The sequence below is a fragment of the Patella vulgata genome, chromosome 3, assembly GCF_932274485.2.
Source record: "Patella vulgata chromosome 3, xgPatVulg1.2, whole genome shotgun sequence".
Classification (NCBI taxonomy): Eukaryota; Metazoa; Mollusca; class Gastropoda; family Patellidae; genus Patella; species Patella vulgata.
In genome coordinates, this window is record NC_065881.2 from 47,463,863 (window position 1) to 47,491,760 (window position 27,898).

At 34.6% G+C, this 27,898-nt stretch overlaps 3 protein-coding genes across 4 annotated transcripts; 1 reads left to right on the forward strand and 2 right to left on the reverse strand.

Annotated features, from left to right (window-relative positions):
- Positions 1 to 1,685: 1,685 nt before the first annotated feature.
- On the reverse strand, positions 1,686 to 5,925 carry LOC126815307 (WAP four-disulfide core domain protein 3-like). Its single transcript, XM_056099805.1, has 6 exons — positions 5,602 to 5,925; positions 5,033 to 5,143; positions 3,789 to 3,854; positions 3,452 to 3,562; positions 2,464 to 2,529; positions 1,686 to 1,744 (listed from the first exon to the last, which is right to left on the reverse strand). Exons 1-5 carry the CDS (start codon positions 5,642 to 5,644, stop codon positions 2,474 to 2,476), a joined length of 387 nt encoding a protein of 128 aa, XP_055955780.1. The 5' UTR covers positions 5,645 to 5,925; the 3' UTR covers positions 1,686 to 1,744; positions 2,464 to 2,473.
- A 2,780-nt stretch (positions 5,926 to 8,705) lies between these two features.
- Positions 8,706 to 26,797, reverse strand: LOC126815473 (uncharacterized). 2 transcript variants are annotated; one of them, XM_050541133.2, is made up of 4 exons: positions 26,730 to 26,797; positions 11,582 to 11,644; positions 10,027 to 10,373; positions 8,706 to 9,365 (listed from the first exon to the last, which is right to left on the reverse strand). In XM_050541133.2, exons 2-4 carry the CDS (start codon positions 11,637 to 11,639, stop codon positions 9,000 to 9,002), a joined length of 771 nt encoding a protein of 256 aa, XP_050397090.2. In that variant the 5' UTR covers positions 11,640 to 11,644; positions 26,730 to 26,797; the 3' UTR covers positions 8,706 to 8,999. The 2 variants fall into 2 exon arrangements, with proteins under 2 accessions (XP_050397090.2, XP_050397089.2); XM_050541132.2 differs by lacking the exon at positions 26,730 to 26,797 and adding an exon at positions 12,875 to 13,012 and having other exon boundaries at positions 8,713 to 9,365.
- LOC126815472 (ferrochelatase, mitochondrial) lies at positions 12,969 to 22,038 on the forward strand. Its single transcript, XM_050541131.2, has 11 exons — positions 12,969 to 13,132; positions 14,293 to 14,392; positions 15,118 to 15,240; positions 16,283 to 16,431; positions 16,885 to 16,957; positions 17,066 to 17,234; positions 17,693 to 17,791; positions 19,143 to 19,250; positions 19,577 to 19,741; positions 20,040 to 20,099; positions 20,935 to 22,038. The coding sequence occupies exons 1-11, from the start codon at positions 13,093 to 13,095 to the stop codon at positions 21,121 to 21,123; spliced, it is 1,275 nt and encodes a 424-aa protein (XP_050397088.1). The 5' UTR covers positions 12,969 to 13,092; the 3' UTR covers positions 21,124 to 22,038.
- Positions 26,798 to 27,898: the final 1,101 nt, after the last annotated feature.

A 27,898-nucleotide genomic window follows, 5' to 3' on the forward strand; every position in this document is an offset into this window, starting at 1 on the left:
GTCATACGGTGACAGGATAAAACCAGACTTTTATTTCAAAAAATAACGTGTAGATGAAATGTACCCTTCGTTATCAAGTACAACACGTGGGTCATACACTTTATAGACCTCTAAAGGAGCGGCACTAGGTTATCAGGTCTCCCAACGAAAAAACTGACACCAAAATCTTATAAGCGGTTTTTACGTTCACGTCCAAACAATTCAATGTTTTGAGCTGAAATTTTTAGAGAAGGTAAATACACCAATTCTCTATATTTTGGCGCCTAAAATTAAATTTAATACGCACACAGACTTTTATTTCTGAGACTTTATTAAAATCGGGATGGTCCCTTTAAATATAATGGGGGCAAATGTTGCACAAAAACATAATTTGTCAAATTCATGGTTATCTTCCTATTCATTAAAAAAGTGCAAACGCTGATAAATAGAGGAATGCCATCGATCTAATTCATATTCAATGAAGGAGGTCATCAAAACGTTAATATGCTGCTTGAAAGATTTACAGACTGAGGTCCTTCAATGAACCTCTATGCTCTCAGTGGCTGTTCCGCTGTCACTTAAAGACTGTGCGGGATTTAAACGTTTTAGAATCCCCTGCAAACTACAATATTGTGAAAGTGGAATTTCCAATAAATATGAGTTCATAGCGTGGATTAATCCGTGAGAAATTTGATGTTTTTCGAAAAATGCAAATAATATATCGTTATTTCAATAATATACATAATCGCGTTTGTAGATTTCCCCATACATAATTAATGGCCATTACTAACTCTTGGCCAGCGTTCATAGCCGTGAACCAAAAAGTAATCCCTTTGATGATTTTTACCTTAAACTCTTGGAGACATAAAAATATATAGCATATACTTACCTGAAATCATGGCAACAGCCAAAAAAAGTATAAAAACGAACTGCATGGTTCTGGCACTTTTTGTTCACTGAACTAACACAATTCGATGCTCTACTATTGATAGGCCTACATGCGGATGAAGGCAAGTAGGCTTAATTGGGCTTAGCCGTGTTTACGACAATATTTTGAAGCGGACACAAACATGTTTGTTATTGTTATTTGGGTTTGACCCTGCTGCGTAATACTTATTCTAACGGTAATAACAACATACAACTTTTAGAAAAGCGTTCAAATTACCTATGACTTCTCATATTTTAAGCGAGACAGAGAGAGAAATCGGGTTTAACGCCCACTCAACACAAACTAAGTCATTTTGGGACTAACATATGGTTCAATTTAATTTCAATAATTCGCTTGCGCGAAAGAGTCTTTAGCAGTCAGAGGAAACCGGAGGACCTGGAGAAAACCGACGAAGTTAGAAAGGCTGCCCAACTTTAACGCGCACACTTTGGACCACTAGACACCCACCCCTCCACCTTTTAAGCAGAATTGGAAAAATTTAAATGACAATCCCAAAGCTCATCACCAACAGATTTCTGTTAAAATACCATAAAGATGATAATAAACATACAATCTAGGGAAGTGTTTCATTATATAAATCAAATTCTTGGTTTGCTTGAATATTGGAAATAGTATGATTACATTAACTGAAAGAAAGTAAGATTGTTAAGATTTCTAAAACATCCTTGGTAGACGTGAATATATGTGAAGAAAAAAGACAAATATTTCCGTTTCTTTTTTAAATTGTATTATTGAGATAAATACAAACAACAGTAGAACATGTTTTCATGGATTTTCTTTATCAACAGCTTGATTAATTAGCCGGGATGGTGGAAGCTGAAATCATAAAAAAAAAAATCATAAAATGGCCTACATTTTGTTATACAACTTTTGATCAACGGTGTTTAACCCATAATGTATCATACATAATTTTTGGACTAAGAAGACAAAAAAAACCTCTACAAACTTTGGTTATTGTTATGAAATACAGTGGAAACTCATTGTCTCGAACTCGATAAACTGTACGACTTGGTATACAGGGAATTATAATCCATTTATGGGAACGCAAGCTATTATCCGAACATTTTTTTTTTTTTGGGGGGGGGGGGTAATTTGTTAATTTATTGGCATTGGTCTAATTGGCGTGGGGAGCTGCGATGGCTCAATGAGTAAGACGTTGGCTCGCAAACCAGGAGGTCTCACGTTCGCTTCCTGTGTTGGCCCATAAAGTTCATCGGGGTTTCCGGCGTTGTTCCCCGCTAAAAAGTGGTGCGGGGCGTAAGGCCTGGCAAAGGACGACGTATAGTCGTTAAAATAGGACAATAAACCGATGCCCGTGTACGTATTTGCGTGCACGTAAAAGAACCCTTGTCAGTTGAGATTTGAATAGAGCTGCAGTCCGGGCAAACTTTTGCTCGTAGCAGACTGCATTTGCGTTTATGCGTCTTCATTAGCCCAGTCTATGCAGAAAAGTGGGACGTTAAACCCCATTTAATTCATCTAATTGTCGTGATTATTTTCTTCAAAATTACAAGAAGCCATAAGAAAAACCTTACCAACATTTTGTTATGTCATGGCTAATTTACAGACACGACCACATCCTTCAGAGCAGCATTTATGACCTGTTAAATCAATAAACTAAACGTCAAGTAAAAACAAACCTTGGTCAATATCAATTCATTAAACATACATTATACAAGAGCTAAATCTGCATATTGCAGGTCTTTCTTTAGACATTAGACATTAATTAACTTATCCAGACCATAATCAACCCTCGATCTCATCGCTAGCCTGTGATATTTACTGGATTAGGATCCGAGTTGCAGCTCAACTTTCATTCATGATTTAATCATGAAATGAAATGGGGTTTAACGTCCTACTGTTCTGCTCCTATACTGGGCTAATGAAGACGGGCATATGCCATACAGTGTGCTATGAGGGAAATTTTGCCCGGGCAGCGGCACTATCGCCTACTCTTATATCGAATTCCAACTGCCAAGGGATCTTTTACGTGCATTCCAATGTATACACGGGACACGGTTTTTCGTCTCATCCGAAGGACTAGACAGCTGTCCTTGTCAGGCCCTCCGTTCTGCACCACTGACAGATGAACTTTCTCGGCCAATGCAGGGATCGAACACCCGACCTCCAGGCTAGCGAGCCAGCGTCTTAACCAACCAGCCACCGTGGCTCCCATTTAATCATGAAATTGATAATCGAGACTATGTTCTTTTATTGTACCGACTTTGGTAATGATGATCGAGGCTAGGCCGAAAATTCAATCGCTAAATTCTCGGTTCAGAGTGGATCATTTTGAATGAAATTTTCAGCAAATTCCCTTTACATTATCTAGTTTTTAACTATTATAGTGAGAACTGCCAACGCTTTATCTAATCTCCCATAATGTATCTTTAAGAAAAAATATCATTTATGCAGTAGTGGATAAAATGAAGCAGGCGTTCTAGAAATTGTAATCATACCGATCCAATGCTCTCACTTGTATTTGTGAATTTATCGGGGTTTTATTCTGCAGACTTTACTCACCTGATTGACATTCTGAATCTGATAAACAATTGTATCCTGGTCTAAAAACACAGAATCCCACCATTCCACTGGGTGGTGGACATTGTCCTTCTTTTTCTTTCACAACAGGAGCTACATAAATATAGTATAATGATTATAATAAACCACACACTTTTCTCATCCACCATGACTCAAGAGGCAACACAAAAACAGTTTGCTATACTCCCGCACCCCCATTTCTGAATTGACAACGTTATATTTTTTTGTAAGAAACTATATAAGTTTTTGACATGGACGGTTCGTAAACTCTATTCTTACATTCCGGATTTTGTCAGAAAACGTCAGAAAAAAAACTTACCAGCTTCTTGTTTTGTCATGGCTAATTTACAGACACGACCACATCCTTCAGAGCAGCATTTATGATCTGTTAATACAATAAAATACACGTTTTGTGAAGAACTTAAATCTTGCTGACCTTGACCAATATCAATAATATTGCAAAAAACATGTTAATTGGTGTCGTACTTTTAGAAACCATAATAATACCGTGCCTAATGTACGACCGTCACTACTACTAGGTTACTACTGTGATAGGTACTGGGCTGCTTTAGAATATTTTGTATAGGAATAATATTTGGTGAGGTCAGCGATGCAAGTGTTGTGTTTCCATCTCACGCTTTACGTGACAAGAAATATTAGAGACTTTTGGCAAGTTGAATTTTTCCCACCCGTATCGCGTATCCTTATAGTCACGTGATACGTTGCGTCAATGTAGTTTTAGACTTTTGGCAGATTTTCGCGCCGCGTACGTATGGGTAGCTGAGCTGAGCGTAGTTCTATTACAGCATGATGGCAGTTATCTACCAAGATCAACATCAGTACTAGTCAAGTACCTAGCCCACAATTTCCTGGAGGGAGTGAAGTAGCTCGACTTTGACTCGACAGCAATTTTTATTTTCACTAATGTATCATTTCAGAAAGTTTATCCCCCTCTACGATAGAATCACATCATTTACAGATTTGCAAGGTCCCACCTCCCTAAATTTAGCACGTAGATCAACCAGCGTGCAGACAGACAGGAAAAATATGAAAATTCCGCGAAAAGTTTATCAAAAATAATGATTAAATTCCAGTCTTTATCATCGTTAAAATCACATCAAATATACACCTTCGTGTTCTAGATACACATAGATTCATAAAAACGCTACGGCACAACATTTCAGCGTCTAAAAGTAGCAAATAATACGGTAAAAAGACGACAATGTTATACGGACCTTTTCCGTATAAAAGCTGTTCGATACGTGCTGCCGTATCCATGTGCCGTATCATGTATGGGAAATACACACGCATTGGTGACGTCACACGCAAAATCGTTTCGGATACGCGATACGGACCAGGAATTTACGCTTGCCAAAAGTCTCTATAGTCAACTACCAAAACGTAGGTTCTCATTATCAAATATCGCTGTGCGGACGCGAATTATTCAATATATTCCACCCCTAACATATTATGTTAGTGCTAAAACGACTCAAGTGGCCGTTAAACCAAAACTCATTTATTTATCTATGTGTATATAGACAGTAGACAGTATTAAAAGTTCACCTGATTGACATTCTGAATCTGCTAAACAATTGTATCCTGGTCTGAAAACACAGATTCCCGCCATTCCACTGGATGGTGGACATTGTCCTTCATTTTGTGTAACAGCACGAGCTACATAAATATAGTATATATAGTATAGTAATGATCATTTAAACTTGTGCCTATCACCAACTACATAAATGTAGTATAGTAATTATGATCATATAAACTTGTCTCTGTCATCAACTACACTCAATATGGAGAATCGTTTAATATTTGGCTTTCACAGACATTTGGTAGTAAACTTCTAATTCAATAAAGAATATTCCTTTTAATAATTATTATTTAAGCAGATTAGCCTCCATCGTCTTAGGCTTGAGTCCAAACGGATAACCCATCCGCACCGAAGGAGTAAGAAATGTTAACACATTTCCGTTATTGATACAATAATGGCCTACTACACAGGACTACTATCGGCACGATTCGGGTGCCATCTTTTTAAAAATTACTATGTGCGTATAAATTTTATAGTCCACCTGTCTGAATTGACAATATTATTCAAGAAGGAATACGTATATTTAGATACATACCTGATACAGCAACCACAATACAGGAGAGCACAATAAACCTCATTATGTTAAAATAACTTATAATATTAACTGTTTATCTTTGACCCTTCCTTATTTCAACAAATGGTTATTTTCACACCGTATCTTGAAATCTGGTTAAATCCAATATCTTGCTGGTCATAATATAGTCTCCAGGTCTCATTGTTGAAAATCCCCAATGTGCAGGTGCTACAACACTTTTCGTTCGGGTCTTCTCATTAGGAACTACCTTTCGCATACTTGCCCAATAGATAATTATATAATTAAAATTATATGATTTTAAGGGCAAGGTGAAGTGACACCATCTTGTCGCAAACTAGCCTCTACACCAACTGGGATGAACATACTATTTTCCAGCACAGAATAGTGGCCCTTGGATACAAAAGTCCAAAACAATATAAATTACTCACGATACTCTTGCTCACTGCCAGTACCCTTGTAAATCATATACCTGTGTGTTATCAAGTAAGCGAAATTTTCAATTTTATCATTTTCGTTCCCAATTTACATTACACCTACAGATCAAACAATAAAAAATGAGGACTATTACATTATCTCAATTGATACCCTGATCTACGTATTACAGTAGTCGAGTCTTAGGTTTTCGATTTGTCTTTCTGTTTTCATGTTGTGTGGGATTTCCGCGTCTTTAGTACTATGTGTTTAGGCTCCCCCAGTTTTTCTATTCAAACTTCAAAATTACCCTTCATATCTTTAGACGCGCGATGCAAATAATCGTTGAACTGGCAAAGTTTAGTGGGGCATTATATCGATATGTAAGGGTGGAATTTACATCACCATAACACCCACTTCGTTTAGTAATTTAACGTGTCTTCTTCCCCAATTTCAAACGTATTAATTTTAAATACATCTCTTTTGAATATTTAATTCAAACAACTACGGAATTAGATTAATTCATATTAGAATCCAAATGATGGTGTGTCATGTACGTGATTTGATATAATTAAAAAATAAATCATTCATGAACGTATGCAGCACTTCCCGTGAAGCCGTAAAAGGTTATAGAAAGGTAAATTAAGATGCAGTATTTACTTTTTGACTTATACTATCACAATTATTTATTGTGTTGGGTGTGACTGAACAATGAATAAAATAATTGCAAATATTTTACTGTAAAACTTAGTCATAACAAATGATAACAATGTGTATTCAATGCAAAAATAGCTTAACACATAAGCAGTTTCAGGGACATGTTCATGTTGTTTTACTATTTTCCATATAGACACTGGATATTCAATCCAGATGATTTTTATGATGGTACTCCATACAAAAATTCTGAAAGTAGTCCCTTGAAAAAAATATAAAAGTTTAATTATATGGACATGGTGTGCTAAAACAAAGATAGTTTTCAAGCTTTGAAGTCTTGATGGTTGTAGTGTATATATTCAGGTATCTCTGTGAGACTTTGTGATTTCCCATGTTGTGTGTTTTAGCCTGTAGCTGCATAGTGCTGAATGGTACATTTGTTTCATATTTTCCAAAGTTACAAATTTCAAAGTCATTGTTTTTGATTCTTATTGTTCACTTTCATTTCAAACACATTTAGATACCAAAATATAGGTACTAAAACTGGTGTGAATGTCGTTGTGGGACCCCCACCCGACCCATTCCAGGTGTTGTGAAAATTTGTTTTTGATTTTTATTGTTCAGTTTCATTTCAAACTCATTTAGATACCAAAATATAGGAACTAAAACTGGTTTGAATGTCGATGTAAGGACCCCCACCCGACCCATTCCAGGTGTTGTGAAAATTTGTCTCTTTACCTTGCTACTAAAATGTCTATAAGTTTATTCGGGGCGATGGCATGAATTTGGATGAAAACTCGTCGTAAGAGGTTATATCAACCATCGTGGAATGTTATTCGTTTTGTTCTAGTATGGTTTTTGATGGGGTTTCTTCTCTTTGCTGCTTAGTTTTACAGCAGAGCTAGCGTTGTGTCGACATCTCAACCAGACTATGGAGCTACCCTGGAAAACCCGTCAAAAATTAAAAAACATTTAATATCTTTATGGGTCAGTCGATTATATTTGTGTCTTATTAGCACAAATTAGTGAACATCAATCTATCAACATTTTTTGTTCCAATTAACTAATTAGAGAACGGTGGTTGGTTTTGTGAATGATGCAAATTAATGATCAATCGACATATTTTGGCGCTTATAATTTATTAAATCTTAGAAACTTCTACCCTAGTCCCTTACTATCTGAAGCTCTGTTGTGATTTATCGCAACAATACAGTCAGTTTTATTTTTGATTATACCGTTGAGGGACATGAGTTCTTTAAATTGAAATTGTATTGATTAAAACAAAAACCTTATGCATTTTGGAGTCTGAATTGCAATGGATACTCTAAGGGACATTGTGCTTCCTCTTTAATCTAATTCATATATCGGAAACAATGGTATTTTTATTTAGTAATACGACATACCAAGCAATCGGTGATATATTACTATTAAAAATGTAGGCTCTTTATGTATCTGTGTTTCCTGGAGTAATGATTGTTCTTGTACAGGAACTGATTTATTCACTTTCCTCTGGAACAATTTACTGGCCCATCGGCTTCTGATGTTCTGTACTCTGATGTGTTATTAAATGTAGTTAGACTTAATAAACAATAACACATGGAAACAGCTACTAGTATAAGCTAATGCTCATCGAAAAGTCGACAGTACGACAGCAAGCCAAAATGTCAGGTCGCTAATAGCGCGATGTGTTTATTTCCTAATTTCTACTTTTCGAGTAGCATTATGGCTTGATATGCGTGTTGGCACCTTCTTACTGACATCATTAAATACAAAAATATGACTAAGTCGAAAGTCGACAAGACGGTACACAAGCCAAAATGTAAGTCGAAAATAAGAAATTAGGAAAAAACGAGGGGCGTTATTATCGCAGTGTATTATTTCTTAATTTCCTATTTTCGAGTCGATTTTGGCTTGTATAGCTTGCTGTCGCCTCACATTTTGTCGTAACTTCTACTTTTCGACTATCGTGTTTTGAAGGGGCGAAAAGTAGAAATTATGAATCGTAATTATAGGCTTTCATAAATATGACAATGTCCCTCTAATTAGTACGTTATCGTGGGGATAATTAGCATTGTGCAAATAACGGCCCGCGAGACGTGTGTCAAGCCAATAAATGACTGTTCGAATTTACAAATTGGTTTATAACTTTATTTCTAGGCCTAAATAATCATGATTTAAAATTTAATAACTCGTGCTAATAAATAAATAACAATATTATATCACTTCTTAACATAAGGTTTACCATTTGAATTTTACTTAAAAATTATAACTTTTGCATAATAAATAAAAGTATTATATATATATATATATATATATCCGCAATGCATCCTAGTTCAAGCCATGTCTTGTATAATATCAACGATATCCATAATAGCTTCAATCTCCTCTGGGGTGGGGTCGTATGTTTCCAGTCGACCATCAGGATGTACCATCATACCGGGAATAAATTTATTAGTGTTATCACGAATCATAGCTCCGGGGGTCAGAAACCTTTTCACAAAGTGCAAAATACAGGGACATATTATTAAACAACAAGGACTGCCTGTACCGAAAGCTATTATACAGCTCTTTGGGTCGGTCAGGAAACAGAAAGCGACGACCGAGAAACCTAGAACTGCTAACAAGGTTAAACCTAAATACTTCAAAATACTCTTTACTCTCTGTTTTCTGCCTCTAAGGATATCCTCTTCAGATATAATCTGAAAATAAACATATATCATTTTAATTCAAGTGTCAGATATGTTTATCTCATGTATAGACTAACATCTGCCTTGTTCAATTACGAGCTGTAATTATGATAACTTTTTGTTTTTTGAGTATCAGAGAATTCATATAAGCGTCCCCAGCCCCCCGCCCCTACTGCGTATATTTTGAAATAAAATAATGTGTGTTAATATTGCAAATGTAAACTTTACAATGCAAGCTTGGATTCGCAAAACATAAACGCTGATACTTAAAGTAATTTACTAACTGGACACAACTACATGATAGAGATTGAAACGAATTTAACTGTGTAAAAACTGGAAATATTCTCGGAAACTTGTCAGCTTTATCGTTAACTAACAATCCATCCATTGCAGAGGAACTTCAATTATTTTCCAACTCGATTTATGTCTTTTCGATATTAAAACATTAGTCCCATATCATTATACAAATGCAACGGTGCGTACCCATAGATTGTTCACTTAACTCTAACCATATTATTATATTCTGCCAGAAACCCGTCGTAGCAAAAACATATGATTAAGCAGCAATCGACCCAGATCGACAAAAAAGCAAACGAACTGTGTTTCAAAGAGACTCTGGCAATTGTCAATCGGGATATACGTATTATTTTTATACACTGCATACAAAACCAACCTCAAAATCTGACAATTCTTGGGCTTGTTGAGTATCGACGTGTGTTGGAGAACCTTGAATATTTTTGTTGGCTAACTGTGCCAGGTTGGCATTCCTTTTATGAAGTTTATGGCTGTCTGTATCCTCTGGATGCGGTGTGTCTTTATAATAAGTAATTGTAGTTGAGGTATGGTATCGATTATCAGATGTTTTTATCGAATCATCTACTGAACCATTAACTGATTTAGGTATTGTTGGTAATTTGGCAACCTCTGAGGCCTTTTGAAACTCCTTCAAACTATCTTCAAGTTGCTGTCTGACGTCCACATCAATGTTATTTAGTTTAATTGTTTCTTGGGGTTCATAATCTGAAAAAGGTTCCATTAAAAACACATTTATTCTAATAATACAATTTTTGAGTCGTTTACCATATGATCGTGAACTATTTCGTAAAATTTACAAACATTATTGAATCTTACAAATCACCGACTTGAACCGACAAGAGTGGATGTGAGTGGAGTGTGAGTGTCGGTGTGTGGGGGCAAAAGTGTCCAAGGTGCTCGCCGACAAGGATTCCTCTGTAATTGTAGACTGAACCTACCTAGTTTCTTTTATGATTTTTATCTCAGTGGCCTAGGTCATGCATATTCTATTATTAATTGTCTTTGTGGAGTATACATGTTGTTAAAATAGAAATATTATGACACACCCACGGGCAGTGGTGCAATGAAGGACATTTTTCGGTGGGGGGGGGTGTAATTGGACAAATTTCAGGGGTCCTTAAATTTGGGCCCTCCACATTTAGGATTGAGTACAAGATCAAAAGTTCCATTGGATGATTGAGATATTCTAATTTAGATTAGAGAATATGAAGGTCACCCTCAAATCGCGACGAAAGCTTCTAAATGAATCACTGGGGTTCGTAATTTGATCGACTTTTGATTAAAGGTTTCTCATTGGTGACTGTCTGTCTTTTAAAAGGACTGGATGGGATTCGTAACTTGATTGAAGTATGAAACTTATGTTCTAATACAAAAATTTCAATATTTCCATTTTATTTAACTAACTTGTGTTGCTCGCCCAGAATATACCTCGAATCGAATCTACTTTTCAAAATTTTATTTTGACCTTAATACCCCAGCCCCGATTGACTTGTCCAACAAGGGTAGATTAAAAAGATATAATTATCAAATTGAAATCGTTTAAATATGATAATCGGTCAATAAAGGAAACACAACTTTAAATATGAAAACAATAAATGATATAAGCATTATTATATTATAATGTGTCATTTTATCGTTAAGCTTCGTTATAAAAACAAATCCGTAACAACCCATTGATAAAATTGCATTATGGATATGATAATTATTTACATAATCAAATTCTTATAATATTACTTATTACGAATGTAAAATAAGGTGAGCATAGAAAAGGTTATTGTAACCATCAACGATTCCAACTAATGGTTCCCCCAAAAAAACTGTATTTTGTCCTATATTATTTCTTTTCTTTGAATGCAAAGATACGTCTCTAAATGCCCTAATGGGTGTCGAAAGCAAGAAAAGAAATAAATTACCATCAACTGCAAATTTATAATCGTGTGAAACTACTATGTTTATACTTCTTGCTTCCATACAACCTGTAAGAAAAAAAACCCTATACGTCAGCCTGTAGGTTGAGGGTGACAAATGTGGGGTGGGTGGGATGTGTAGCGCTATTTTTTAACAACATTGTATCACAATGATTGCTAAAACAGTAGGCCCTCGGATGGTTGTTTGATGTGAGACTGCTCTCTCTCTCTCTCTCTCTCTCTATCTCTATCTCTCTCTCTCTCTCTCTGTTTATTTAACCATCAGAATCTGAAGAGAGACAAAACTGTCTTATCAATCTCGCCCTGTCCTGGCCGTAAAGCACCAAAATAGTCATACTGAGGTAAGGGCGAGGGGAGTCAAATATTTCGAACTATACGTGGACAACTTCTAGCCTATTTGGCGATAACAGAAAATTGATGCCTCAGATGGCCTGTTCTACCGTAGTCTAACTGAAACTAACGTTCTGCACAAATGAAGAAAATATAGAGTAGGCGAACTCAGTATGTCACGGTACTTAGCTATAATCTGAATACATTCGATCATACATGCATGTCAGATCAACAACTCTTTTAGTCCAATATTTTGAAAAATAGGTTATCTCACTGACTATAGCCTGCCTATATCGGAATAAATGTACCGTAGCCCACTGCCGTCAGTGTTATGTAGCCTATTAGTAATATTAGTAAATGCCAAGTGATCGCGCCACGCATAAACCAGTACACAAGACAAACCCACGGGCCTAGAAAAAAGACGTCAAACATTCAGACTTGAGACCAAGTGAATGGTTCTTGTATTTGTAATTGACTTTCTAGTCTTATAAGTTATTATTTAGGCCTGTTTTATCATGAATGCTAATTGTAACTTGAACTTGATTGGAGTAACCATTTATAGAGACCCACCAAAAAGGCCTTCTAAATAAAAAAAGGGAAATTCTTATAGTTCGTAGACAAATCAGATTTTGTTTCTTAATCTTAGAATGCGATCATGCACTTCAGTTAAGGGGAGACTAATCCATTTCGTTTGAGTTTTTCGTGACAGACAGCAGCAGTGCCAGTGGATGAAATTAATAATCTTTACATATTTAAGTTAATTTCCTACTATAAATAATATTGAACATGGACATAGTAAGAACCACTGCTGGAAAGGAACCAAACTCACTAACTCAAACTGTCTCGTCTGACTTGTTTTGGACTATTTGGAGGACTTGAGGGGCTTGAGCAGAATTAGTTTCGATAAATGGAGATATTTCCCTTAAAACATAAAACTACCAATTTTACCTGAGAAAAGAAGCGGTATCAGGCAGTTGATTAACAAAATGCATGTTTGTGAATGCATTAGATTTTACTTCCATTAGCTTATTCTTTCGTAGACAGTCTAAGACAAAGAAGGTTGTTTCTATTTTCGTCCATTTTGGGTTTAGAATGACAGCGTGACGATATTGATGACGTATGAAAGGGTCTTTCGAACACTAGAGGGCGCTACACCATAGGTAAACATGTCAAGCATGGCGAAACAGGTCTGTGGAAGGGCTGCCGGTAGGTTTTTAACAGTTTATTAGCGTTAGTCTTCTTATATTGTATTTCCCAATAAATTTACCAGCACTCTCTGTAATTCTGTATAATTACACTGTTGTCCTTGAGTAGTATGACCTTGTGTTTGTCTGTTACTGTAATAATTTAAGGTTACATAACATTCCATTTGTTGACATTTTTCTTAACCGCTCTCAGTCTCAGCCGTTCTAAAATTTCGTCTGCTACTGTTAAAGACTCCAAATGGCATTCTCTCAGCTATCGGCCACATGTGACCTTCATATGTGTTATACAATGTATTTAAAGCTACATCTAAGGTTTAAATAAAGGCCTGTTTACAGAAACTATTATTTTCTGTCTATTTGTAGAGCCAACAAACAATTTTTTTTCCTAAACTACATAAAGAAAAGAAATAAAATAAATTTGTTGATCATGTCCTTTCCTTTTAACTTTTGGGCACTGGTCAGTATAATATTTTTATTATACTGACTTATAGTCTATTTATTGAACATCCAAATAGTCACATTTATTTTTTTTTAAAATAAGAATGTACCGTAATTATGATTTTACTATGCATGCAAAACTAAATAGCTTGCAAAATAAGTGTGCTTAGTCATTATTATACTATTGAAAATTTTATGACTATTGAATAATATGTAGACTAATAAAACGTAACAGGCAGATATATTACGATGCACTTTGAAATTATAGAGGCATTCTGCAAGAGCTAACATTTAGATATTTATTCACATGACAATGGTATAAATTATAAGTGACTCTGATGACCATCAGATGGTTTAGATTTTGAGTTGATTAGACAATGCACACCATATCGAGAAATGAACTGTCAATCAGCAATCAGTGGGTTGGACACAATTTAGGTTATTTCTTGTCAAAACTTCAAACATTCATAACTTTACTCAGAATTAAGTACTGTAATTTGACTGAAATTTTCAGTATATGTATTCATTTTTTATTATCTATTTTTAAACTATTACAAGAAGAACAGTCAGCTCTTACATAACACCTCTTGTGCTTGGTTTTGTGGTTGTGCTCTTGCACTGAAGTGAGCTGTGTTTTAAATTCTATATTATTATTATTTCTCTTTTACCATCTGACATATTAAATAAACGTTGTTGAATGAGTGTGAACTTTTTATATTTCAGGTGTTTTGATTTCAAGTTTTCGAAGTCTACCCCATTCTCCATTGTCAGGCTGTCATGGAGCATCTGTTACTGCTTGTCAAAATAGATATGCCAGTACAAGGTTTGATATGTTAACAATAAACAATGCATGTATTGTACTCTCTCAAACTTCATAGACCAACTGTAATGATTGACCTATATATGGGAAATTAACAATGGATCAGAAAAGGCTTTAGTTTTAACTTTTTAAGTAACTCTATTAGAAAATAAAACATTAGGATATAAGCTTACATGAAGAAGAAGAAGATCTGTTTTATTTATGTATCACACATTGTACAGTAAAAATATAATTTAAAAGATCTAGCCTTTAAGGCCAACGAGACACAATAAAAATGATAAATCATTTACATGTGAAGATAATAAATAAATAAAAATTTGAAACGAACCAACAATAACATTTTACTATTACATGCCCTATAATATGCTATCAATCACGATATAATCATTTGAAATAAGAAAGCAATAAGTAATTAAAAACAAATAGGCATAATAAATGGCTGATAATAGTAATCAAAATCTCATTGTATATAACATTTAACAGTGGCAGCTGGTATTTTTACAAGGTGCGACTTGCTCAGGGAACACAACTGGTGAGTGTCAATGTTATGGCATTCCATGACATTAGTCTCAAAGTAGCATTCTGCATGTACACAAGAAGTGGGTCTCATCCTCTATATTTGACGTGTGGCAATAATTACATTTTCTGTCTGTTAATAATGTCACTGTAATAGTACAATTTGCTAGTGTTAAAAAGTTTATACAATTATGTTGATTGTTATTTTTTAGTTCAAAACCAAAAACTGGTATTCTCATGTTGAATATGGGAGGTCCAGAAACAACGGATGACGTACATGACTTTCTCTTAAGACTTTTCTTAGATAAAGATTTGATTCCTTTACCGGCACAGAGGTTAGTAATATTATTCTGTAAATAATATTGAATCATTGTCATGAGTATATATATCTTGTACGTAAGAATATGGTACTATAAGTATTCAGTATGAGGTTTTTTGTAGATATGCTACCAACTGTTAAGGAGTTGGGAACAAGTCTTGGCACCTTGAGTCCATGTCAAGTCCCTGACTTTAATACCTGTTCAAGTTGCCAGTTGATCAAATGATTCAGTAAATCAACATAGCCCATAATTTTGCCACTTATTATGACAATATATAATATAATACAATCGGATCTATCAGCTGCCTTTGAAAAAAATATGTCTTTACGTAGATAGGTCATCGATGTTAGCTCTTTCATGTCGCGAGTTGCCATGACTGACAAGTCTCATTCCAATCTCGAGGTGTGATAAATATTTCAAGTAGAGCCACGTTTGATGTGGCTTAAGTCTGACTGGAGTCTCAGGACATAAGTTCCCACCTCTAATTTATTGAGTAATATGTGTAAACTGTTGGGTGGCATGCTGATTGCATCGCACAGTAGCCTTAGCTGTATTTGATGTGGGGATCGAATAGTTTGACAAATTCATTTTAGATCATAAATTGTCATATTGAGTCAAGTGTGTGGTTTTGATTCTAGTCATCAAGGAGTAGGATTATCTGTCTAAATTACCAGTCATTTCAAATATAACCTAGTTTATGTTGAATAGATATACTAAACCCTATTTCTTTCTCTCTGTGTCTTCGATACTATATATCATAGGAAGGTACTTGCAGTATCTGATCTCACTGGAAGTCTAATGAACCAGTTGCCACTCTTGACTGGTTAGAATACTGTTCTTATTCCTTAAAATTACAATCCTAATAACCATATCAGGTGTATACCTCTATTTTTTCTGGTAATTAGAAAGATCATATTCTCAACCTCACCAAGACATATCTTTATGTGTGGTTAAATATTCAGTCTACTTTAGCAAATATATTTTGCTCTTAAACAGTGCGATTTCAATGTAGATTAAGACAGGTTATTAAGATTAATTTTCACTTTTATTGTTCTAGTCGTTTGGCTCCATGGATTGCAAAGAGAAGAACCCCATCTATTCAAGATCAGTATAGAAAAATTGGAGGAGGATCACCAATTAAAAAATGGACTGAAAAACAAGGCCAGGGCATGGTGGAATTGCTTGATAAAATTAGTCCAGAAACAGGTGAATTTTGTAACTTACAATATTGCTGCGTCATGACTTAAAGAATGAACATCAGTTGTTGATCGTTTCAACTACTTTTCAGTACCATAGTTTATGAAGTGGTAATGGCAAGGAAACTTTGTAGTAGAGAGAGAAACAGAGAGAAATGGGGTTTTACGTCTACACTAGACATGAACTAGGTCATTTTGGGATTAACATGGTTCAAATTTATTTCAATAATTGGCTTGCGTGCAGGGGTCTTTAGCAGTGGGAGGAAACCCATGAGATTGGACAAGCAACCTTATTCCTTGTCACATACAAGCAAGGGGGTTGAAACCATGCCACTTGACTCCATGACAGACCCTTCATACTAATGGGGGTTCTGATTAATTTGCTCATGTGTTTCACATAGATTGCTTTTTTCTTTAAAGACAATTACATATAAATTTACGTATAGTTTTATTTTATTTTCAGCACCACACAAATTTTATGTAGGTTTTCGTTATGTAAATCCTTTAACAGAAGATTCTATTGAACAGATGGAAAGGTAAGACAAGTTTAATGGAAAGTCTATCAACATTGTACATTAAGGGCTGCATGTTCCATTATTTTGCACCTATCATAGTATTATTCAATTTAATTATACCATTGACAGGGATGGTTTAGAAAGAGCTGTTGCCTTCACACAATACCCACAATACAGTTGCTCTACAACAGGAAGTAGTTTAAATGCTGTATATAAACATTATGCAAAGAGGGGTGTACCAAGTGACCTTATATGGAGTGTGATTGATAGATGGCCGACACATAAAGGTCTGGTCAAGGTATGATTATTATATTTCTCATCTTGAAATTCTCTCATATGTTTTTGGATTTTCAATCCATGGTTAGATTGGTATTATTAGTTCTAATGTTCTAATAAGGTGAGGGGGGGGTCGAACGAATAGCGCATGTGCTTTGCATCATAAGGTCTGTCATTGAGTCAACTGGCATGGTTTCGATTCCCCCGGTTGTACGTGACAAGGAGTAGGGTCACCAGTTCAACTTCGTGGGTTTTCTCCGGGTCCTCCAGTTTCCTCCCACTGCTAAAGACCCCTACACAGATCCAAATTATTGAAATAAAATTGAACCATATGTTAGTCCTGAAATGACCTAGTTTCTCTCTCTCTCTCTCTAATAAAGTATCGGTCAAATTTTAACTGAGACTAAATGTTTACACCCCAATGAGTAGTGATATTGTTCTTTCTGGCAATATTTATATATTCATATTTGTCTTTTTTAGGCTTTTGCTGATAATATTCGTAAAGAGATCGCCAGATTTCCAAAAGAGGACAGAGATGATATTGTTATTCTTTTCTCCGCCCATTCATTGCCAATGAAAGTAAGTTTTTCCAAATTGGTACGATTATTTCATTGTCAAGGTCAGATGTTCGCACAATTATATTCATTACGGAAAGCCAACTATCAAGGCATCTAGTTAGTGACCAATTTCAAAAGAACTTATTTTGTTCAAAACAAAATGGGCTTGGGAAACGCTCTCAAATGGCCAGGGTATAATGTCCGAGATGAGGCAAACAATTTTCACAAAGTCATAGATTATCCTAGATTATATGTGGTAATTATATTGTAATCACAATGTTGTTAATTTTGATCCATGATTAATTTTAATTTATTCAAAATGACACCTACAAATTTAAAAAAATGTGTAAATAAAAAGGCAGAGAGAAATTGTATTTTACTCTCCACAAAAGTTCTGTATTATTTTATTCAATTGTAATTATATACAGGTGTTGAAATTGTATAAAACTATATCTGTTAAGTGGTTAATTGAACAGACATTATTTCTGATGCATATCTGAATACAGTATGACAGATGTGTTTTATTTAATAATTCATTTTAAAATATTCAGATGTCGGTTTCTCCAATTTTATTCAAATTAAAGTTTATCCTGAAACTTTTTGAAAATGTTTGTGTTTACATATTTCAAGCAAGAAATTAGCGAACAGAACGAGTGGGTTTAATTACAACTTCAAAATGATGTTTAATACGAATCATAATTACCAGTACAACAACTGACTTCCACTTTTCAGCCAAATTAAGGTCAAATAAAGGGTACGATGGACGTATTTGTCCGGGAGGCCATTTCAGAAGGGCCATGGTTCGACGTGACTCAGATCGTTAACTGAAATTGATTGTTCCACAGAAAGCTTATACAATTTGCTACCAGATGGCACCGTTAACTGGGGTTCGTTGAAAAAGTGACTTAGATCGTTCTTCCCCGGGGCTCTTCATATATATCTTACATGATATTTTAACATGCTGTTTGATTGACAAAAGTGGAATTCATAAAATTGTAGGTTGTAATGATATTTGTTGACCATTTATATCCTTTCTTACAGTTTCCACTAAAAAAGTAGTGAATTATTCGGTATAAGTATTGTTTTATAAGAAACTTTTGAAGATTGTCATTTTTTTGTGAGAATAGCTGTAATCTTAGATTTGATATCTTTACAACGACGTGATTAGAATATACAGAATTTGTGATCTACAAGTGAAAGGTTAACTTATGAACTTAGGGAACTCTTTGCATGGTGTTGGTTATTTTGAGAGCGCCCCTCAAAGCCCATCTTTTTTTTATATAGAAAATTGGTCACAGATTCCTACTAATTTCCTCAACTAATAGAATTGCTCTCTAGGATAGAGCCAAAATTTCCACTGATTTTTTTTACAGGTGGTTAATCGTGGAGATCCTTATCCTACCGAAGTAGCGTCAACTGTACAACGAGTAATGGAAGAATTAGGTCATAGTCATTCTTACAGACTTGTATGGCAATCAAAGGTACATGTTGTTTTCATTTGTTTGTTTCCTTATTCAGTATGATTTGAATAGAGATTTAGGTCAGACTGAATCTATGTAAATTTCCTGTACCTCTTCATGATATCATATTGAATTTAACAGGCTATATATATTTTTTCATCATCTATAGTTTAGTTGAGGTTATTTAACCATATTAGTAATAATCACTAATATTATTAAAAAATAAATATAACACTGTATTGAATGATTCTTGTTAATCATCAGATTATCCATTAAATATTAAAAGAATTAGAAATATGATTACAAATATGGTAATCTATCTTTTCATTATCAAATATATTATTTAGGTGGGACCACAGCCTTGGTTAAGTCCACAAACTGATGAAGCCATTAAAGGTTTATCAGCTAGAGGAAAGAAAAATCTACTATTAGTGCCTATTGCCTTTACTAGTGACCACATAGAAACATTGTATGAATTAGATCTGGAATATGCCCAACATTTGGGAGCTGAGGTTGGTATATTAAATTGATCGTAAATTGTAATTTATCAATGCCTAGTTACTAGTATGTCTAATAAAAAGAAATTCACATGAATTTAATATTATATAAATCTGTTGTTATTTTCTAAGTTGATAAGAAGAAGCTATTTCTATTTTAAATGTAAAAAATATCAGTAGGATTGACTACTCTTAAAATGGTTAGTAGTTTACTTTTTGACAACAACAAAAATGTATACCGTTAGTTTTAAGTTCAACAAGATGGATCATGATTTTGTCACATCAACAATAAAATACTATTTTATTATTACAGTGTGGAATAAAAAACATAAGAAGAGCAGCATCTCTGAATGATAATCCAATATTTATTGAAGTATGTTCATGTTTATATATTCAATTATTTAGTTACTTAGGTATTCTATATAATATAGCAACATCAAAGATAGGTGTCCAGATGATGGTCTGTGTAAAAGATAACCAAAATGTCAGAGAGCCCCCGACATTAGGGACGAATATATGAGTTGTCTGTGTGTCCGCCCCAAATTCTTTACCAGCACACATCTGTTTATGAAACTTTGTACACATCAACAAATTTCTCTGATTTAATCATTTTTGTTTTTCTGTTCGTTGTTGATTTTCCAATAATACAGACATATGTATCACTGTTATTTTCAAAATGGTTAAAACATGAACAATTGATCAAAAAATCTGTCATTGAGTGATTTCCCGCTTGTACAAGATAAGGAGTTGGGTTGCCTGTTCAACCTCGTGGTTTCCCTTCGGGTCCTCCGGTTTCAGCCCACAGCTAGCGAATTAATGAAATAGAATTGAACCATTTGTTTGTCCTGAAATGACATAGTTTGTGTCGAATAGACATTAAACCCCCATTTCTCTCTCCCTCTTTCTCTCTCTCTTTCCAAAACATGTTTTGGTGTGTTGGATGTTGATGACTGAGTCTTCTTTTTAGATTTAAAACTTCTATTAAGAAACCAAGAGCTTAAACTCACCTACCCCAGAAAAGTTATCCATATATAAAGCAAATATTTCCTTAAAATACAACAGAAAAATTATTATAAACTGTATTAGTTTAAATTTATCATGCTTTTGGTTGACAATATTTGACTTTCTAATTGTGCTATGAATTATAACAATATCACATTCTTTTTGTTACCTGGTAATTAAATATTGAATGTAATTTTGTGTTTCAGGCATTAGCAGATATAGTGAAGACCCATCTTCATTCCAATAATGTCTGTTCACGCCAGTTATTATTAAGATGTCCGATGTGTACTAACCCAACATGTGGACAGACCAAGGAATTTTTCTCTTCCCAACAAGAATACTTAGATGTTCTAGTAGAAGAGTCAAGTGGTCTCAAACGGTCTCAGTCCACATAAAAGAATCTGAATATTGAATAACAAGTGCTATTTTTTCTGAAAAGAAGAATCATTGAATTCCTGTCTTCCACAATCTATTCATATTATTATATGGCATTACGCTTGGTTAAAGGTTAGGATTGAGTATGGCTCTCAACAGTATTATAGCTTAGAATATATAAGATTCTGATAATAATAAGGGTGTGATCTGTGGAAGTCAATGTTAGTGCTTTAATTAAGCCCTGGTGTACTGTTTATTTATATGTTTTACTGGGAGACATGGCTACAGACTGATATTTTTGGGTTAAACAGGGATGTTAAAATTCTAGGTAAAATTCTTTGATTATTTGCATTTAGTAGGTGCAGATGAGGTTGCATTATAGCAAGTACTTGTATTAAGAAAGACATTTTTGACTATTGTTTGAAAATTTTTGAAAGATAACAAATTGTATATGTTGTTGGTATATTATGCATTTTCTTTCTACTTTCTGAAGTCAAATATTTAATGAAACCTAATCTATTTCTACCTCTATCTTTGTGTGTTTCTTTCTTTCAAGGAATAATGGGGAATTTGTTGTATTTTTGTTTTTGTTGAGAATTGTTAGAATAAATGAGTCATACATATTAAGTCATTGAAAGAGGATGTAGCTGCATGATTGCTTATATAAGTTCTAAAAATGAATCTTTATTTAAATTATACATGGTTAGCTAGTAACTACCTATCTGTGCATGTTATTTTACTTATATTATTGTTATACATGACACTGTCAATCAAACTGACATAAAACCATATACAATCAAATGATGCACAGATGTTTTTTTTATGATAATGAAGTGAGTTTAGATCAAGATATGATAACGAATTGTGTAATAACTGGTACTGTTTTAGATATTAAAAACTATTATAATGTTCTTTTTTAAAATATAAAATTAAGCTTAAATAAATATTTATATTAATATTGTGTGGTTTGTCCTATTTTGTAGAACATAAGAGAGACATTTTACTGAGAAAAACTTGGAAATGATGTACAAAACATTGGCTTATGAGTTCATTTCATTGATAGGGTCATCTGTTAGACCATTTGTATGGGGTTAATCAAATATATTTTATTCAGACAATAATCTTATTACAATGTCAGCATTTCTATTGGGCTGTCAAAATATGTAGTTTACATTAGATAGATCTACTATATTCAGGGAAAAAGGATGTGGCAAGGACTTGGTGTGTCACAATTATAATATCATGAAGGGTCCTTTTCACAGAGCACATGTACCACAAGTACATGTACTTATGCAAATATAATCGAAAAGTAACTCTATTAACTTAAGGATACATTATGGTAGATAAGATAAAGAGCTGGCAGTTCTCACTATAATAGTTAAAAACTAGGTAATGTAAAGGCAATTTGCTGAAAATTTCAGTCCAATTGATCCACTAAGAACTGAGAATTAAGCAATTGAAATTTCAGCCTAGCCTCGATCATCATTACTAAAGTCTGTACATAAAAAAACATTTTCTCGATCATCCATTTCATGATTAAATAATGAATGGAAGTCAAACAGCAAATCGGAACCTAATCCAATAAACATCGCAGGCTAGGGATGCCATCGAGAGTTGATTATGGTCTGGATAAGTCTAATTAATAATTTAGATAACATTTCAGGCCTAAATAAAGACGTGCAATTGGCAGATTTAGCTCTTGCATAATGTACGTAACTTTATATGTTTTTCATCATCATGGTCCAAACAAAAATTCCACAGACTGTAAACTATATGTGTATACCTGTACTATAGGACTTGCCCGGTGGGAATTCTTTTGACTAATTGAGAAAGTGTATATCTCTTCAGTACTGGTTGTCAGGGGTTCAAATTCCAACATCTACATTTAAAGAAGCTTAGTCTTTAACTCAATATCATCCAAAATCTTCAACATTGAAAACACGATTTATTTGTCAATATAAATCAACATTCATGTTGTGATCTTACCGGGAAAAGATGGCCTTCTGATATCCAATATTTAAGACAAAATAAACATTTTACCATTGGTACACGAATTGTGTACCATAATGCGCTTCAGCCCCAGTTGTATCAAGAGACTCGTGGGACGAGGCTAGACACATTGCACCAAATCAAACGGCGTATGTAGACTGGAATAACCAGACGCTACAAAATTTGCACTCGCTTGAGACTGCTGGCTTATTTCGCCGAACATAACTGATTTGAAATTGGAGTAAAAACGGAAACCATTGAATGTAAATCAGTTTATATACATTCATATTACAGTATTATATGCGTTGCGACCCACTTTTGCCAATTTCTAGGTCCCAAATGTTAGCGATGTGTCTAGTCATTTTGATGAAACAAAAAAAACCCAAGGTCCAATATACCCATGGGCATGCAGATAACAGAACCCTTGAAAGTTGGAATTAGAAATAAGAGTAGGCCATAGCACTGCTGACTAGCCAAAATTTCCCTCAAAATTAAGCAATCCACTTTCATCGTCAAAAACTCACATGAAAAGGCTTTTATCAATTTCTGTTATTAAAAGAGCTCATGAAATTTTCTTTGGAGGCGATCTAATCTAAAACCAATTGACCGTATTTTTGAAAACATCATGCACATGTATTCATGGAGCACTTGTTTTAAATCATTTTACCCTTATTTCAGTATGTTTACTTTTTAGGAAGAGTTATTTCCCTTTAACTACTTCCCTGGAATATGATTAGATTCGTATAATTACTTAAAAGTACATTAAAATGTTTGATTAGGCCCCGAGTTCACAAAGCATTAAGTTAAGAATTTACTCAAAATTGTGGGCATTATTTTAACTAAAATATTGCCCTTTATAAAACTTTTGTTGTTTTAATGTATCAAATACATCAATAAGAAACTATGTGCAACGTTATGTGTTTCTGGATCAATGATATTTTTCATAAACAGTGATAGAAAGTTGAGTAAATTCTTGATTTAAGTTTAAGAATGCTTTGTGAATGCCTGATTTATTTTATCAGCTAAAGGTACAACAAATGTTTGATTAGATTCATTTTATCAGCTAATAGTAAGTACAGCAAATGTTTGGTATCTGTGTCTTGTGTGCAGAACTGTACATGATTAAGAAGTCTGTGCAAAGTCTGTTCAAATTTATTGATGGGGGTAGTACATTTGGTCGAAAATGTTATATTTGCCAGAAAATGCATTTTGTTTGACAAGCCGGGATGTCATTTGTCAGGAGTGGCTATATTATATTTAAACACCACAAATGAGAAATAGTAGCGATCAGGTGTTTACAAACCAAATGCATACCATATTTCATGCATAACATCCGCCATCGCTAGACAGTTTGTGTCTGGATTTCAGAAGACAAAAGTACTGGTTGAGGGCATATTTGGTGCTTATATATAGTGTGTATAGTTTATTCACATGGAATATTCTTTGGCAGTTGGTAGTATACGTGAAATATCCCTTGGTAGTTAGAATTCGGGGAAAAGTGGGCGGAAACACCACTAACATAGTAAAACTTCCACTGCATTGCATACACAATTGTTAGTCTCAAAATGACATAAGTAAAGTGTTGGTGAGATTTTAATCACCATTCAATTCAAACTGTTAACTATGTGAGCTCTTAAACTGATAAGTGGTATCAGCTGTTCTATAACGTGGGTGCTTCAGATCATAAGGTTGATCCAAGTGGCATACGTTTTCCCGGGGTTTTTTGGTTTCCTCTACATGCTAAAGACCATTTTGAAATGACTATGACCTAGTTTGTGTTGAGAGGACGTACAATACTTTTACCGCATATGATGATTATCATTTTTCGCCCAGTCTGTGCAGAAAAGTAGGAAGTTAAAGCCCAGTTTTCGTTAAGTGCTAACCATTGTTACATCTACTATAATAGTGATGTGGGGCTTGTGGCGGTTTTGGGAAGTTAAATTAGGAACCGGTTCATGTCATTTCATTTGCAGTGTCAATATGTCACCATGCTAACTGAATAATCCAACCTCTGACAGTTCACACTGATCAGCAGTGAATATTCACTCGGTCGCTTTCGTAATACTCTGTCTGATACTTCTCTACCTGAGACTGAAGACTGTACTGGAGGTTTCGTATTAAAATTTTACGAAAAATAAATATTTAGAACATTAATATCAATATTTCTTTGTTGCACATCAATCATTTACATTTATTTAATTTTTTTTACCATCACGATGTTTTTACATCGCCGAAGGCCTAAGTTTTAAATTCTCATAATATGACCAGGCTTAAATTTATATGTTTCCTGTTGTCAGATTTGTGAAATATTTCAAACAATAGTTAAAAATATAATAACGATTTATTTGACGTTAAGATATATAAATGTTGGCATAAGATATCAAAATGTAATTCATTATGTTCAATGGCCGCTGTTAAACGATCTATTAAAGTGGTTTTATGTCAAGTACAGGTAATGCTAACAAATCTTTATTCCCTTCAAGGACTTCTTCGTGTCTTATCGCGTCAGCAAATAAGCCTTAACGATGTAAATGTTTCTAAGAAAAAAATCCGATAAAAGTGATAGGATGACTCTATTATTCACAATTCTTCTGCTAAATTGAACAAAATCGTTTCAATGCATGGATGCTAGCAGAATATGGCGCCAGCGAGTCGCTCGTACGCTAATTGCAGACTGTTATTATTGACCGCACGTTAGATTGAAAGGAAGGCAAGAACAGAATGTGATTTCCCGAATGACTTGAAATGATTGACGTTCATATCCCATACGTAAAAAAAGATACAAAAAATGACAAAATTACCTTAGTTCTTGTTCCTGCTGATTGAACTTTGTTTTGATTTAATTTTTTGAATGAGTAAAATTTTCCATTTAAAGCAGCAATCAATCACGCGAGACAGTGAAATGGGTTTAAAATTGCATAAAGAATAATCTTCCTATTATTACGCACAATAAGACACCGATTTAAATGCTGACATAAAATCACAAAGCAAATAAAATTAAAGACTACATGCAGCATTGTTTTTATAGTCAATGTAAATTAAAGAAAAAATTGATAAACACAAGAAGGAAAGATTTGCGTTCGTGTATCTGACTATCAAACTGGTCTTACAAAAGAATCCATGGGTTCGAATGGTATCGTCAACACCATACTATACTGTCATTTGGACATTGGAGACAATGATGTAGGAGTACTTAGCACGAACATATGACATTGTGTATCTCCTTATTCGATCCATTCATACGAGTATGGAAAATGTTCCCGAAGATTTTGCTCGGATTCGAACCCGGATAATCTGACATATGCAGCATGCTTGAATTTCTTTTGATCATCAACAATATTAGAAATTGTACAGTCTTGGAAGTCCAACGGCCAAATGGGGTATTCAATCCAAATGACTACACGCAACAATTATGGACCGGGCTTGGAAGACAAAGTGCCTGGTTTCTGTTGGGCACACGTTGGAATTCAATCGTAGGGATATTCTTGTTGTGAAAACACACCCCCTGACTACTGAGACAGAAACCCAATCATGGCCACCTCTCCAGTCCCTTGTCATTTGCCCATGCACCTACGCAACCGTTGCCCACTTTGTCAGCGATAAATATTATGTAGCATGCTTCGTAATTCATACTTACCCCTAGGAGTCAAATTATCTGTGTGTCGATAGATAGAAGCTCTTACAACTTAAAGAAAACAAAGATTATGGCTGAAATAATAGAAAAGTCAAAAGTTAATTTTAAAGAGACAGACAAAAGAAAGGAAGAACAAATAAAGGCAACTATAATTACATTTCAGCACGTACATGGCCAGACATTCCGCACTAGTTGACCCTACAACTATTACAGATAAAAGTGTGAGTTATTTCTATAAAACGTAGACAGAAATAACTTATGTCTAGCCCCTCGCACGTCCAGAATTTGAAAACAGTGTACGAATCTTTTCTAGTACAGAAACTTGCAAGCTGTCACGCCCAAATTATAACGGTCTATAAACGAAACGGCCATCTGACAATTAAAAAAGCATCTATGAAGCTTAAAATGAAATGAAATGGAGCATACAGGTTTACTTTTCTGTACCAACCGGGTGGTGTGCTAAGGGGGATATTTGAGTTTGACACAACAGCTTGTTCTTATTTCGATTTCCAACTCTTGGCATTCCAACGTTTGGCATGTCTTCACCTAAGGTTTTCGCCCCATCCGAACAGCTTGACGCGTTTCCCCGCAAGAGAAAAAAATCCCGACACCGTAATCGAACAAGGGACCTTCTGTTTAGTGTGCCAGTGCTATTCTCTCTGAGCTGGGAAGTAAAAGAGAGATAAATGAGTGCCCCTGAAAATCATCACCCTTGTGTCAATTAGATATATACAGAACGAAGCTAACCAAGCAATCTAAATTCATTGATCATAATTTTGGAACAGATCAGTGCAACGCAGAAGTCAAAGAATATATCATAATATCGAGACAGAAAATATAACGGTACACTAATTATATCTACTAATCAAACCTAAGGACAGACATAAAGGCGTCGCTAAAATCAAGGATATCAAAAGTATTTTGGTTATCGTATCTGTTCTTTAAGATGAGAAGTGTTATTTGCTGTTGATAGGATATGATTTATTAAAATTACCAATAATTTCGACATATCTATCTGACCAACGGTGACACGAGATGCCGACAGGAAATCGAATAAAGGTAACCGTGCTTGGAATTAAGAATTGATATCCGGAATCTTGGAAGTCGTTCAATTGGTCGCTGATCCTTTTATCGACCAATCAATAATTAGCATTTATTTACTCCAGATTAGC

Bases quoted from the DNA above. Each gene is read 5' to 3' on its own strand.
- LOC126815307 (XM_056099805.1), bottom strand. From the start codon at position 5,644: ATGAGGTTTATTGTGCTCTCCTGTATTGTGGTTGCTGTATCAG. The intron at 3,563-3,788 runs GTAAGTTTTTTT...ATATTTATGTAG, and splicing joins CATGACAAAACAAGAAGCTG to CTCCTGTTGTGAAAGAAAAA. The intron at 2,530-3,451 runs GTGAGTAAAGTC...TTGATTTAACAG, and splicing joins AGATTCAGAATGTCAATCAG to GTCATAAATGCTGCTCTGAA.
- LOC126815472 (XM_050541131.2), top strand. From the start codon at position 13,093: ATGTCAAGCATGGCGAAACAGGTCTGTGGAAGGGCTGCCG. The intron at 19,251-19,576 runs GTACATGTTGTT...TATATTATTTAG, and splicing joins GACTTGTATGGCAATCAAAG to GTGGGACCACAGCCTTGGTT. The intron at 20,100-20,934 runs GTATGTTCATGT...TTTGTGTTTCAG, and splicing joins ATAATCCAATATTTATTGAA to GCATTAGCAGATATAGTGAA.
- LOC126815473 (XM_050541132.2), bottom strand. From the start codon at position 12,932: ATGCATTCACAAACATGCATTTTGTTAATCAACTGCCTGATACCGCTT. The intron at 11,645-12,874 runs GTAAAATTGGTA...TTTTTCTTACAG, and splicing joins GATACCGCTTCTTTTCTCAG to GTTGTATGGAAGCAAGAAGT. The intron at 10,374-11,581 runs GTAATTTATTTC...AACCTTTTTCAG, and splicing joins TTATAAATTTGCAGTTGATG to ATTATGAACCCCAAGAAACA.